The sequence below is a fragment of the Phasianus colchicus genome, chromosome 9 (genome assembly GCF_987193195.1).
Source record: "Phasianus colchicus chromosome 9, bPhaCol1.hap1.1, whole genome shotgun sequence".
NCBI classification, from domain to species: Eukaryota; Metazoa; Chordata; class Aves; order Galliformes; family Phasianidae; genus Phasianus; species Phasianus colchicus.
In genome coordinates this window covers 8494873-8509543 of record NC_143444.1, presented here as the reverse complement: position 1 = coordinate 8509543, position 14671 = coordinate 8494873, and the positions used below count along the sequence as shown (strand labels likewise).

The 14671-nt window shown below is 38.2% G+C and overlaps 1 protein-coding gene and 1 long non-coding RNA gene across 7 annotated transcripts in view; one reads left to right on the top strand and one right to left on the bottom strand.

Annotated features, from left to right (window-relative positions):
- Positions 1–14671, bottom strand: part of LOC116230483 (uncharacterized) — a 47550-nt gene that overhangs the window by 10865 nt on the left and 22014 nt on the right. Inside the window, exon 4 of one of the 3 annotated variants that reach the window (XR_016469105.1) lies at positions 2880–6403. The exons of the other annotated variants lie outside the window; for them this stretch is intronic. This is a non-coding gene — a long non-coding RNA (uncharacterized LOC116230483). Of the gene's footprint in view, positions 1–2879; positions 6404–14671 lie in introns of those variants that run through there. 3 annotated transcript variants of the gene reach the window in all.
- The window catches only part of KIFAP3 (kinesin associated protein 3), a 65664-nt gene that overhangs the window by 31223 nt on the left and 19770 nt on the right, over positions 1–14671 (top strand). For 2 of the 4 annotated variants that reach the window (XM_031595664.2, XM_031595662.2), the window contains exons 14-18: positions 575–740; positions 953–1078; positions 1465–1563; positions 2787–2872; positions 11726–11915. In XM_031595664.2, the coding sequence (XP_031451524.2) occupies positions 575–740; positions 953–1078; positions 1465–1563; positions 2787–2872; positions 11726–11915 (667 nt within the window). Of the gene's footprint in view, positions 1–574; positions 753–952; positions 1079–1464; positions 1564–2786; positions 2873–11725; positions 11916–14671 lie in introns of all 4 variants that reach the window. The other 2 variants (XM_031595663.2, XM_031595660.2) reach the window with 1 other exon arrangement.

Genomic DNA, 14671 nt, shown 5'->3' with positions numbered 1-14671 from the left:
GTAGGCAAAATAGAAGCTTTTTTTCTTCACTTGGTTAATTGGTTTGTGTTGATATTCTAGATGCTATAAAAAAAAAAAAAGGGGGGGGGGGGAACGACATAACATCCTAAATGTGTAAATTAAATGTACAATTAAAGTAAGAATTAAATATCAAATTGTCTAAAAACAGTATGGATAGTAAATAAAATTCTTGACTCTCCTGTATTTGAAAACCTTGTAGCCATTTTTCAAAATCTTTAAGGAAGGTGACATCATTGCTGTCACCAACAAAGTATGGTATTCACTTTCTTCATTCTCTTAAATCTTTCTGAAACTTTCAGTGTATACAGTAGTAGCTTCTTCTAGAACATATGAATAAATTATTCATACCCCTTAAAAGTGAAAGACTGAGGAGGAATACTGAAATCTTGAGTCATTTTTGAACTGCAAGTGAAACTGCCATATTAGCTTTAGTTTCAGGGGAAGAGTCTCTAGTGTTTGAGAACTAGTTTTGATTTGACTGAGTTGTGAATCCTTCAGAAACCTAGATTGTTTGCCTTTAATGCTTGTTATCCTTCTGATGTGTTTTCGTTAGGATTATGTTGGTGATTTGGCAGCTCAAATATCAAATGATGAAGAGGAAGAATTTGTGATTGAATGCTTGGGAACACTTGCAAACTTGACCCTACCAGATCTGGATTGGGAGCTTGTGCTGAAAGAGTACAAACTTGTTCCATACCTCAAGGATAAACTGAAACCAGGTCTGTACAAAGGTTGGTTAGTCTTTCAAAGTGGTGTCTCTGGGGGAGTGTTTACATGTTGTTCTTTCAGAGTAGAGTCTGTCTACCTCTAACTTGGGGTGGTTTGGGGAAATGTAACACTGAAAAGCAGAATTGTATCTACAAATAAAAATCCAACTGACAGAAGATGAAAAATTTCTAAGAGGCAGTGCTTTGTGTCTTTTGACTTCCAGGTTCTGCAGAAGATGACCTTGTTTTAGAAGTGGTGATAATGATTGGAACTGTTTCTATGGACGACTCTTGCGCTGCTCTGCTAGCCAAATCTGGAATCATTCCTGCCCTCATTGAGCTTTTAAATGGTATTTTGCCTTGTCTTTCATAGACATTTAGCTGCTATAGCTGTGTTGTAACTAGATGCTCTATTCCTCTTTTCTTGTGAGATAAGGCTATGGTTCTTGTATATGAAAGGAGGAGCGATTACTCTAATACTGATAAGGAAATACTGAACTAGTGGTATAATAGATTTGAGGTTTTTATTATACATTCAGAGTTGGTGTTGCAGTCTGATTTTTCTACTTGACTGCAACAGGGAAGGAAACACTCTTCTATTCTATTGTCAGGAGTTAGACTTCCGTGCATACCACTGAACAGTCTAGCTGATGGTGTAAGAGCTGGGCTTTCTCTAAGCATCAAGAGCATCTAAATGTGAGATCTTAAATGATATATATTCTTTTCTCCCTCGCAGCTCAGCAGGAAGATGATGAGTTTGTCTGCCAGATCATTTATGTTTTCTATCAGATGGTCTTCCACCAAGCCACCAGAGATGTCATTATCAAGGAAACTCGTATCTTTTTAATGATCAAACATACAGAATTACTGTTGTTAATTTGCTATTGCTGTTATTTGGCCCATAAATTTCTTGGTTTTAGAAGTCTTTGCAAATGGTTTATTTCAGCTGAAGGAAAAATGTCGAGTGGAGTGCAAGATGAATAGTACAGATTCAGATTTGGTTTGCTTTGAAATGGGAGGGGGTGGGTGACATTGGGCTAGATGAGTCTTTGTTTCCTGTCCAATCTGAATTATTCTTTGACTTGTTAATGATAGTCTGTGGAATAACTTAATTAAATATGGTGCAGCCCAAGAAGTTTGTCTATTATGTTTATATGCTGCATAGCCTGAAGTGAAGTAAACCGAATTACCTTAATAGTGTGTTTTCTCACATCAAACTAGATGCCATAAATAATGCCTGCCATTTTTCGTTCACTTTCTTGATTAAAATGTTATGTTTGGCATATCAACTTTTGATACAGAACTTCTATTTCCTCTTCAGTCGTTTCTTATTTTTTCAATCATTTCTGATGTTTATGTTGACCTTATTCAGGTGACCCAAAAGCTGTGGAAAGAGGCTATCTCTGTGGGCATTAGATGAATGTGAAGTTGTACTGAACCAGAGTAGGTTGAATGGGACAGCAGGTTAATGATTATTTTGCTAACAACATAAGGGTTACCTCTTAACATCCTTACTTCTGTTGAGCCCTGAGGAATATCTGAAAAGCTGTTTGGGATGTCATTCTCCTGTTTTGACTCCTGAGAGTCTAGATTTTAATACAGCGCTAAGATTCAAGTAATGCTTCTCATTCAAATTGAACTAATAATGATACTTTCATTTGCACTATAGACCTCTCTTTGAGCCAAGTACACTGGAAACTTTTTAGACAGTAGAACTCCTGGAAGATTACAAAAGTAATGTTCTTGTAATATTAAACCATTCCATGGAGATGAACTAACGTGTTAGACCAAAAGGCATAGATGTACAGATAGATATACAGATTTCCTTGTAGCAGATTTTTTGGTAAGAGTACTTAGTTCTTCATAAATTTTGAAGATTATTGGCATATCTTAAAAGGTGATGGAAAAAAAAAAAAAAAAGGTGGTAAGGGAGAAGGCTGCTGAAATTCACATGTGATAGAAAATTCCCCACCGTGGTTCTTAAAGAAATTTGTAATTGGAGGAAGATAGGACTGTGCAAAGAAAACCTAGCTTTTATCCTTAACAGTTTCTTTCCAGAGGCTCCAGCATATCTTATAGACCTGATGCATGATAAAAATGCTGAGATACGCAAAGTTTGTGACAACACTCTCGACATTATAGCGGTAGGTCTGATTTTTCTCATCTGTCTTTCAAGAGCATTTCTACGTGATGTAACTTTCAAATAATAACTGGATAGCAACATGTTCATACTTACAAACTGAATATGTTTTCCATGTGCAATCACATAAGTAAAAGCTGAATTTAACAATCATTATTCAAGGTGGTGTACCAAACTTCCAGAAAGCACATATATACTTAGAAAATTCATAACAGTTAACTATACACTGTGTACACTTTCAAGAAATGCTTTTTTAACTTAAATAAAAATAAAATTAATCACAGTGCGTAAGCATGTCAAGCTTTCAGAAGTCATAGTTCTCCAAACAAATGGCTCCTGTTACCCAGCAGCTTTTATTCAGCTTTTTCTACAATGCTTGATGCCAGTTTTTTGTTTTGTTTTGTTTTGCAAAAAGAAAACATGGGAGGCAGTTCTAAAGCTGGCTGTTTTCTGCTGGGGTATCAGGCAGTATAACAGTGAACTTTTTAATATTGTCTCAACTCTACGGTAGGTTTCATTTGAGCTTCATGGCTTAGTTTGTCTAATTATCCATTGATCAGAAGAAACCTTTGGGACAGCTGTTTTATTTTAAACTGATAACTTGAGAGGAAAACTAAGAATATTGAACTTAGAATTAAAGCACTATTGCTTTATAGTAAGAGACAATAATATGTAGTAAATATAGTCCACTTCCGAGTATCTCTGTCTCTAGAAGCTTTTACATTTCTCATGGCATTCTTCCCAATGCTTTTACCTTAGTGACGTAGATTTTATGTGAAAGTTGCATTTCATTGTTAAAAGTCCTGGGCTGTTTAATCCAATCAACTTCTATTGACGAGAAGAAATTCTGGCATTTAAGTCTTTTAGAATTATGTAGAATATACACCTTTTGTATGTAGAGCAGCTGCTGTGAAATTAAGTCTTACAAAGAGATCTTGACTGTGAGTCAAGAGTAATATCAAAATATTGGACTAGGTTAATGCTTTTGCTGTAAGCTACTTAGTTTATTCCTCTGTGGAATTATGTACATTGCAGCTTGTTCTCTGTAAGGTTTAATAATCTTCTGAAGTAAGAAGTAAAATGACATAACACTCTCTGTATTGGAATTCTTTTTGTCTCTCTGCTTTACTTCATAGAGATATAGGATGGCAATTGTGCCTCGCTAATCAGTGGCAGTTAACATTCATTAAAAGCAAGATTGAAAATAAGATGCATTAATACTTATTTCTGAGGAGTATTACCAGGATCAGTCACTTCCAGAGACCTCTCCAAGGGAAATGGTAGAAAGAGTTTATCCATTGGATGAAGCTGAACATTTATCAATGTTTCCAACACCTTTTTTTTTCTTTCCTCTCCTTAGGGCCAGTGTAGTTTCCAGGTGTCTTAGGGGCTTTTGTGTTTGTTGAGGGAAGCTTTGCAATATGGGACTAATTTTTCAGTTAGTAGATATTACTGTGTTAGTAGTATTATTCAGCAAGCTTTATTTTATGGAATTCAGAAGAATAAGTAGTTTAAGACACAGCTTCACATTCAATATGAACTTCAGAGTAAAATCTACTCAGTTGTTTTTTCCTTTCTTCCTTGGAAGAGATAATTTCATGCTGCTGCATGAGGAAAAATTGAGAAGTGCAATAATAATAAATGGATAATAAATGGGAAGAGCCACTCTGAACTTGTAAGAAGCAGGCTTCTCGCAGGCCTTGAGGAAGAATAAAAGGAGAAAATGATCTGATTCTGCTGATTTGGGGGATGGGAGAGAAGATGCACGTACTGAGTGTATGGTAGTAGATTACTTGGTAGCAAGGTTCATTGGCATATTAGGAGAACTACCTTTCTGTGAAGGTCTTTTCAGCTTTATCACTTAGTTGTTGTGTTATAAGTTGCATAAGCTGTAACTAACACTGTGCCTGTGTGGGGCACAGGAAGCACAATAACAGCCTGTTTTCTGGAAGATGGAGTACCACTGCTTGATTGCTTCCTTGGCTATGTTATGGGCTGGTAGCACTCCATTTTCCAGTACCAAAAAAATCACAGGCTATAAAGGCAACTCATCCTAGACGGCAAGTAGGGAATATGTGAATCAGTAAGTTCTCAAAACCCTCAGGTCTTGAAAGACATTCTGCAATGTAGCTTCTATTATGTGATAAAGTAGCCTATGAACACTGTGATGTTCAGCTGCGTGCTGTTCTTACACTGCCAGTGCCTTCTGAAGTGTCTAAACAGGCATAGTCTCTAGGATTCTTGAAATTTCTTATCAGTGTTAAATCCACAATGAGAGAATCTTAAGTTTGCTGTCTTGTTCCATACATGCTGACAGGGTTAGTTCTTCTGATAATGGAATTCAGAAAGTAAATGATGGAGAAGAGATTTGATAGTAATTTCTTCTCAGGGAGACAAATGCTGCTTTCACTCATCAATAAGCTCTATGTAGTGTGATTGAAATAACACTGTAGAAAATCAGATGCCTTATATGCCTTAGGGGAGATGTGCTTACTATAGTAAAGTAATTGTCACAGAAATTATGGAAATGTTACACTAGTGATGATTTGTTTAATACAGTTTGGCTGGACTCTGCTATTGATGAAGCGAAACAGATGTGTTGCTTTAGCATAGTATGTTCTGGGAAGTCTTGGCTTTTTGCTGGTAGAAGCAAGATACTGCTTTTGTCAAAAAAAAAAAAAATCTGTTGATAATTTAGAAAAGCTTTGGCTTTGTGTCGTGTGCTGAGTCTTAACACCAAGCAGTTAGCTGAGTGTAGCTGTACACCTAAGGCTGGACAGGTTGTATGGCTCAACTGAAAGCCTGGAGTCAACAGTGGGATTCCACAGCAAATGAAGTTTGCCTTTCCTCTGGTCCTGGACATCTGTTCTTGATGCTTGTGAAATAAATGTCAGTTTACTCAAGAAGGTTTTACTCTGTTCACTTCAGACAGTATTATCAAGAGCTGATGAAATTATTAATGGCTCAGTTTTCTTGTCTTCTGTTTTTTGCTTTCCCTTACTGCCATTAAATTTTTATTTTTATTTTTTTTTTTTTTAGTTTATTCAAAGGATATTTAACCATAATCAGATCTTTAGACTTTGGTCTAATGAGCTTCCCCACTCCCCAGTTTTCAGACAGATTTCCTGTTCAGTATTTTTTTTTTTACAGCTTTGAATCCAGGCCCACTGTACCATCTTATTTCCTTTATGATGTAGAGTGAATTACTGTCCTTTGTGCAGAAGTAAAAAACAAAGATATAGCTACAGCTCTGTGATCTAAGGGCCGTATGCTTAAGGTATTTTTAAGGTGTGGTGTTTTGGTTGTGGTTTTTTTCCAGCTCACATTGTTTTCCCCAAATACTTGTAATGAAAGCCAAGCAATGTTTCTCAGATGGAAAGCTGTCACAATGAATAGCTTGCATCTTTGTCCATTGGCCAAGTGCTGGAACCCACGTTCTCCATATTGCAAATGCTAGAAGTTCACATAAGAAGCAGGAATGTGCTGTGAATCCTCAGGGATTTGGGGCCAGCTGTTCAAGATGTTGACCAGCTCTCTGAAAATCAAGGAAGAGCAGACCACAGGGATTTAGCACGGGCTTTATTTGAATAGGCACCATATTCTGAAAACAGATAACCTTTGACTCTAGCCTGGTGTCCTCTTTTCGTGAGCGCTGTACTCACTCCAGGAAAAGAGTTTCTACCTTTGTTTGTCAGGGCTCCCTTTTTCCATGCTGTTGCGTACCTCTATTATCTTCTAACAGTCCTGAATGCAGAGAGGTGGGCAGTAGAGCAACTATGGACTGCTGGCCATACTGTTGACTAGTTTTCAACTCCTGCATTATGAAATTTGAAATCAGTCTACTTCAGTGCTGGTAGCTTTTTGTGGCAAAGAGCACCCAGCAGAAAGACTCCATGTGAACAAGACAAATAACCGTGCTACAGGGCATGTGAGTTCTGATTCTTTTGTCTTCACATAAACCTACCCTACAGATTTCATTCTAGCATTGGTGCTTACTCTTTGGGATTGAAAAACTAGGAAGGTGAGCCAAACCAGTGGTCTCTGTTACTTTCGTAACAGTTGGCCAATGAGATATCTCTAATTTCTTCAAGGAAAAAAAGAGTTGAACTCTTCAGTTATTGACAGTACAGGAATCCTCTGCAAAGCGTTTTTCATGTCCACACCTAAGCTTAGGAGACATGAATGTTTCTTCTTTGCCTTTAATTCCATTCTGTAGGTTTTTACTGGTCTGCTATCAGCAGATATTTAGTGATGAGCCCACTTGCAGAGAGGTAACCATGAGTTGTGCCAGCAGAAGTTATAGTTTTTTTTGACCTGTCACTGAATTGCCCTCTGGTGTTACTTAGCCTAAGGTAGGTATCATAGACACCCACAGAAGGTGATCCATACCATCTGTTTCTATCCTTGCTTTATAGAGGTGCGTAGTTTAAATTAAGTGTCTAAATTTTGGTTAGCTAGACAAGATAAATCTTTCCTTAACTAAAAAAAATGGTTACTTTAACCTTTCTTGTAAACTGTATGTTTTAGGAATGTTTAAATAATGAAGAATGTAACATATCACTTTACTGACTATGGCCTTAAACATAACGAACGTTCAACTTACTGTATAGCAGTTTTAGTTTAGTATGAGGAATCGCATCAAATGAACCCTATTACAGACCCAATTAAAGGGCAACCACATTAAAGTGAAAAGGAAAATCTGTTTTTCATCAGCTGTGAGAGAACACAAAGCAGATCTGTGTAGCTCTATGTTATCCTATAGTGTGTTAATCAGATACAAGGTGTGACGGAAGCCAGTGACAAAAGGGACCCCTGATAGGGAACAGACACGCTCTGATAATAGGCCAGTTAACGCTTCATAATATTTCAATGGTTCAGTAGTAAACAAAGTTGGAAGCAGAACTTCAAAAAGGATGGCACATTCCTTGCAGAGTCAAACCATACATCTTCCATGTCACTTCTGGATTTATGGAAACCGAATGTTAAAAACAGTGATGTCAGGGAGCTCCAAAGAGAATAAAATCAACCTTCAGGATTCTTCCTTTTATGTTACTGCCCATGCTGTATTTGGGGTGAGGGGTGGAGAATAGGCACATTCCATCCGCTGCTTTTCTGGTGGACTGGTGTTCAAAAGCACTGGAGGGGACAAAGCTGTGTTTGTCTCCATAGTGTTTAGTTTTCTGGTTTAATTTTTGCAGGCATTCCTTAGTTTCAAGAAGGCGCACTTCATTTTTTTTTTTTTTTTAAAAAAAAAAGCTTTTAATAGCTGAAAGTATAATTACTGGAAGCCTTACTGTGTTTTAGGGAATTGTTTTGTCCTAAAATTCTTTAATTTGGTTTCTTTAATTTGGTTTCTTTGTGCCTTCTGGCTGTAGTCCTGCATTTACAGCTTTTCCTCCATTCTGATGTTATTCCATTAATCATTTACCCAGTGGTGTTTCTGCACATTTCTGTGGAAAATCTACAGACGTATCCTCGATCATGCAGTACTTAAATGAACTTTTTTTGTGTTGAGGTTATGTAAATCATTTGAGATTGCTGCAAATCATCCTTTTCTAGGATTGCTGCCAGAATGAAACCCTTGATACAGCTCATCATTGATCCTATTCTGGCATGGCCATCTCCTTGTTCTTATTGGTCATTCATAGTGAAATGCAGGTTACAGACCCAAAAACTAGATTATCTGTTTGAACTGGTAGCTTGGGATTTGTAAGTAATGTGAAACTATGTTCAGTCTCATAACCAGTAATTTGCCAGTCAGTTGCTCAACCTGTTTTCTAGAAGTTTATGGATGATTGAGGGGGGATACCTGCAGGTTTGAAGCCTCCTAACGTAAGAAGAGAAATATAGAATGCATAGGGGTATTCTATCCTGTTGCTGTCTAAATAAAAGTAATTAAAAAAAAACAAACAACCAAACAATCCGAGTGGTGTTAACTGATTTTTTTTCAGGAGTATATTAAGTTAATGCCTATTTGTAGGAAATGTCCAGCCAGTTTGAACAGCAGTGTGGAATGGGACAGTGGTGTTGGCTACGTGGGATTCCTTTGTTTTTTAATTTCTGGGAGGTAGACCCATTTTCAAAGTTCACTGATGGTAAATGTGAAATAGAGATTTAGCTACTGGCCTTTATGCTTTTGGGAACTTTTAGAAGTAAACAAGGTAATGTGAAAGGAATTCAGCTTTCCCATGGATTAATCTAATTTGCTGTTTGTTAAATTTGTTTCTTTCTTCCACCTCTTCGCAATCGTGATTTCTGGGAATAGTTTTGCTAAGACTACAGTGTGATCTTTGGCAGTTACAAGGTGTTTCTCTAAAGCTTGTAAGTAATTCACAACTGTTGAGGGCTGATATAATAGTCCACATTTTATCTCTGGCAGATGCAGCAAAGTAGATGTTTCCAAGATGCTTGTCGGGTGGTACTGAAACTCCTGCTTTCATTTTCTTTTTTTCTGGCTCATTTTATAGATTTTGATGCCTAGCCTTCCTTTCCCAGAGAACACTCTAGGATTTCCGTTTAATTGAGAGCTGAAGTGTGCATGTGTGGGGGAAATATCAAGAAGCAGAAACAGCATGAGGTGTTCTTTTTCCTAATGGTGTGAGGTGTGAGGTTGGTTGATTTGTTTTCCTCCCTAAGGATACTGCATTACTGTACAGTTGACAGGAACTTGGAATTTTGCTTGAGGCTAGCAGGGACGGGAACCTCTATAGATCCCACAGGTGATGCTTGTTCTGTGCATGGACGCTGTGCATGAGAGCAGGTGTTGAACAGAACTGCTTGAGTGCCAGGGTGGTGCAGAGGGGAATTAGATCACATAACTGCTGCTGTGGATTCTGAGAAATAGAGAATGATATCACAGACTGATCAGGGCCCCACATTTGCAGCGTGCGTGGATGTCTCATCAAAAAGGAGTTTACCTCCTGCTGTAAGCCAGGAGGAACAAACTTGTTCTTCCTCCAAGTAAAACGGTCTTGAAACCCACTGCTGTAGCATAATGGTTTGTGGTTGTACAATGCAGCATGATTCCCCATGGGATCTTGGAGCCTTGAGATAGGCTGGTTAGCAGTGTTGGAGAATCTTCTGTTAGAAGGACTGAACCACTTGGTTTTTGTGTTACCAGCAGTCAGAAGGATGGAAAAGGCAAAGGCTAGATAGACAGTGTGGTACCCATGTCAGGTTAACAGCAGTGAAGACAAGGTATGCTGACTATAAAGTAAGCTTAAAAGCTCAAATTCGGTCCATAGGGGTTTTAGAAGTTTAACCTGAGCTACTAAGCCAACTTACTCTGTCTTCACTGCTATTTTTTTAACCTCACGTTGTAGACAGATCTGCTTTTGCATGTCTAGCTGGAGCAGTTTAAGAAATTACCACTTCTGCAGCCAAGACGTTGTTAATTGTATGAACAATCTTCCTTCCCTTCTGGGCTAAGTAAAATGGATTTTAAAAACCTAAAAGTGCTCCAGCTAGATCTCAGAGGGAAGTCTGTCTAGAGCATATGTTAACTATCTTGAGGTAAGAAATGATTTTCAGTTTTTGTCTCTCCTGGAGTTAAGTCAGAAGGCAGTGAGGTGCATGTGCTGGGACCTGCCTCACAAGGATGTTGCTTCCCACAAACAGAAATGCTTTATTGGTTATGAATGTTGTTCTTGGTCACAGTTCTTTGATTTAAAAAGGTAATAGCCACTGTGCATTATTTGTGGATCTTCCTAAATCGATAACACCTGTAGCTTTAATATGTTCACAAGTGCCTATAGTTAGTTGTGTCCTATTTTTCCAGTAGTACTGAAAATGTGAGTACTACAAGGGCTATGATTGCTCAGTGGTAATCAACAGCCCAGACAGTCTGGTCTGCTTAGAGGAGCCTTCTAAACAGCTGATTGCACTGACTGCTATACCTTTTCCTTCTGATATTCCTTTATATTGAGTATCACATTATCAGAGAGTGTGGTTAGGCTGTATTCCAGCCTGAAATTTCATGACCACCTTTTGTTTCCATAGTAGCCTATACCTATTATCCTGTATCCCTCAGTGCTCTGGAGAGGTTCTTCTCTGGCTTTAGTTTTGTCTTTGCTCCCCATAACCTATTCAAGAATGTTGTGTGCTAATTTTGTGGGTGTTCAATATTAAAAGTAGCAATCTATTTTGAAGTTTGTCAGGAAGCTGAGAATTAAATCCTGTTTTTCTGGTGCTCGTGAAACAAAGACTTTTAACTGGTTTTATCGCAGCCTTTATTCTTCTTCTTGAGTAATTGGAACAGGTTGCTCAGAGAGGTTGTGGATGCCCCCTCCCTGGCAGCATTCAAGACTAGGCTGGATGGGGCTGTGAGCAACGTGGTCTAGAGGGAAGTGTCCCTGTGTATAGCAAGGGGTTGGAACTACGTGATCTTAAAGGTCCCTTTAAACCCAAATCATTCTATGATTCTAATGAAATCAAACAGTATTTGGCCAGTGTTAGTGTTTAATTCCTGCATTCCCTCTGAAAATTGGCAGTAATAGGCTCTTCTTGACACTCCAAGTGAGGAGACCATGATGGTGGGACTCCCTTGCTCAAAGCAAGAGAATTTTCTGGACAATACAGAGTTACAAACTGAAGAAAAGATTGTACTGCTGCTGCACGTACAAAACCAAAATGAGGCCTAGTGTTTGGAAAATCATTGCCTTTTTAGCTCAAAGTATTCTACACACTTAAAAGATTTAAGGCTCTGAGTGCTGAAACTTGAATCTTTTGCTGATGTTAAATTCCTCTGCTATTTCCTGTTAAACCAAATAGGTCTTTGTCTATTCTTCATCACAACCTCTTGTGTGGTCATTTTTAGTGTTTTTTTTTTTTTTTTTTTTTTTTTTTTTTTTACTAACAGGAATATGATGAGGAATGGGCAAAAAAAATCCAGAGTGAGAAATTTCGATGGCACAACTCTCAGTGGCTGGAGATGGTGGAGAGTCGGCAGATGGATGACAGTGAGCAGTATCTGTATGGGGATGATCCTATTGAGCCCTACATCCACGAAGGAGATATTCTGGAAAGACCTGATCTCTACTACAGCGCAGGTAAGCAGCATGTGTTAGTATTCAGTGTTGGGATAGCTACCTCTGTTTGTACTTGAAACCAGGATCTGGCCTGTTGCTGTAGAAAGAATGCTCAAACTGGTACAGCTGCCTCTGTGTGTCAGTGGGAGCAGTGATGATTCATATTTGCTGGGGATTTGTTTGTCCTTGCTAAGTGTTAATGAAGAATTGAGTGCCATTTTTCCACGCACTTGGAGTACAAAGCGTGGCAGGTCCTTAGAGATGAGAACAGGTCTACCTCAGCTAGCAGACCATGATTACTGATCTAAAGGATGGTGGCCCAGCTGTGTTCTCTCCTAGCTCTTTCTTACATTCATAGCTTGTTTGCTTAACCAAACACAAGCCTTGTCTCATTGCTGTTAAATTCACAGAGCAGTACAGCTATGGGATTTGATGCTGCATTTTGTTCTGCCTTGTTTTAGTCCTGTAATGAAACTTTCTTGAAGAACTTGATGCAAGATCTTAATTAAGCCACATGTATGCTTCTGAGCAGAAGGCAATCATTCTGTGAATCATTGTCTAACTGTGCTGTCATATATCTAAAGAAGTATGTGAATTTGTAATGGGAATTCTATTTTTTTTTGAGATCATTGTATGAAAAGTTTTATTACTTGATAATTAAAATTGAGAGGAGTCATTTCATATTGAAGATTAGTTCTTTTATATCTTCTGAAAGAGTAATAGTAGCTTACTCCCACTAATGGTGCATCCTGGCATAGCTCTGGGGGATCTCATGTAGAATTTGCCCTTTCTCTCTGTAAAGATTTTGTAGTAAGAAAATAGAAGTGGGCATACTGGATTGAGCCGCTGATGTATCTAGTCCAGTATCCTCTTTCCAGGGGTTGCTCTTGCCAAACCTTCCAGGTACAGTATCACCCTGCAGGGAGATCTCATGAAATAACTTGCCCACTGGATTAATGTCTTCATAACCTTTAACAACTAGGAGCTGGCTTATGCTCTCAAGCTTGTGGTTTTATTTCCTTTTCAAACTCCTGCATAGCTGTGTATGTGTGTGTGGCTTTTGAATTTTCCATACGAGTGTCCAGTCCTTTGCTATGAAGCATGAGTCACAAAACTCTGACTCTGGATGAATTTGCTGGAATATTAATAAGAAAAATAAAACCACTGAAATCTGTAAGTTTTATTTGTAGTTACTGTGAAAAAATAGATATGCAATACCTCAGTAGCATTTCAAAATTTATTCTTAAAAAATATCAGATCTTAAGGATTCTTATTCATCTGTGTGGTTATGTACATCAGATGTAGCAATGTGCCTCTGTAGTGGTAAGTTTTATTGTCCTTTCTGAATCCTGCAGCTTTATTTCACTGTACTGGACCTTCAAGATGAGCAGTGTAAGCCATGTGTAGTATGGTACCAGGTTCTCTGATTGCATCAAGTCTTTTTCAGGCTTCCTGAGTTAAAGATGTGACAGTGTGCCTGTTGTGGTGTTTGCTTTACAGGCAGCAAACCTTTGCTCGTTTAACAGGGCCACTTATTTTCCAAACAGTATGAGCTAGAAGTGGAAACTCACTGCTAACAGTGATACTCCTAGTTTTTAAGCATTTGTGTTACGTGCTTAATGTTACCTGAACAAAGATTTTTGTGTTGGAATTGCTACTTGACCGGTAAGGAGGGGCAGATTTCCAGTGATATGTTCTGCAGATGTTTGAAAAATGCTTTTGTTTTAGAAAGTATTAGACTAAGGGAATATATTCAAAATGCAGATTCTCTTCTCAGGTTCCTTCCAGCAAGTGCCAGTAATGGTGTGCTTCTAAACTGCCAGACTTATACTTTGGAGATGTGGCCAGAACGGATGTAACTTTTCTCTAAAAAGGCTACAGATTGTTGTACCAGTTGGAGTAGGCATTTGGGTTTCTGAAGGATAGAGCTGGTCAGAAATGAGAAAAAATAATAGCTTTTGTGCAGTCAGAAGTGACACGTTTGCATTTTGGTGACCTGTGCTGATAGCTCACACAGTACATATCTGTCCTTAGCCCTAACAATATTAGTTTGCTGTTGACAAGGTGAGTTCCTATTGGAATGATATATCAATTCCTATTGGAATGATATATCAAGTATCTCTTGAAAAGTGATCTAACTCTACCTCAAAAACTTGGTAGAATCTCTGGAGTTACCTTTGAGTTCGGTGTCTCCTTTGCTTTGAAGGTACTTAACCCTAATTTGTGTTGAAATGTACATAACAACAGATGGTCCTTTACCTGTAAGCACGTTATTTGGTGCTGCTGATATCCGTGTGCTTCCATTTTCATTTAAATTCATGAGCCAGAACTGAGTGCTATGGCTTGAATCTTAGCACTCTTGAGTGAAGACATTTTTGAGCAGAGCTAACTCTGGTCTCAGAGTAAAAATATAATGCATGTTTTATTAATAGAAAGGAAGTGAGATATTTGAAAGCAGATAAACTTATTAAGTTTTAAGCTCACCTCTTTAAAACACGGTCACTTATTTGATTGTTTTTCCTGTGGAATGCTCCACGTGCAAAAATGCTGATATGAAAAATACGCAGATAGGAAACCTTGGCATGTGTCAATAACAGCCATTTCAGCTTTCCTCCCTTTTCTTTGCTCCTTTTAATTCTTACACTATCACAGAGCATTTGTGTCTATCTGAGCATGCTGAAAGACAGTAATACAGATCTGTGCCAATATATTTGCTTATCAAGTAATACCCTTTCACATACTGTATGCACATGTATACAATTAGAATATAGCCATTT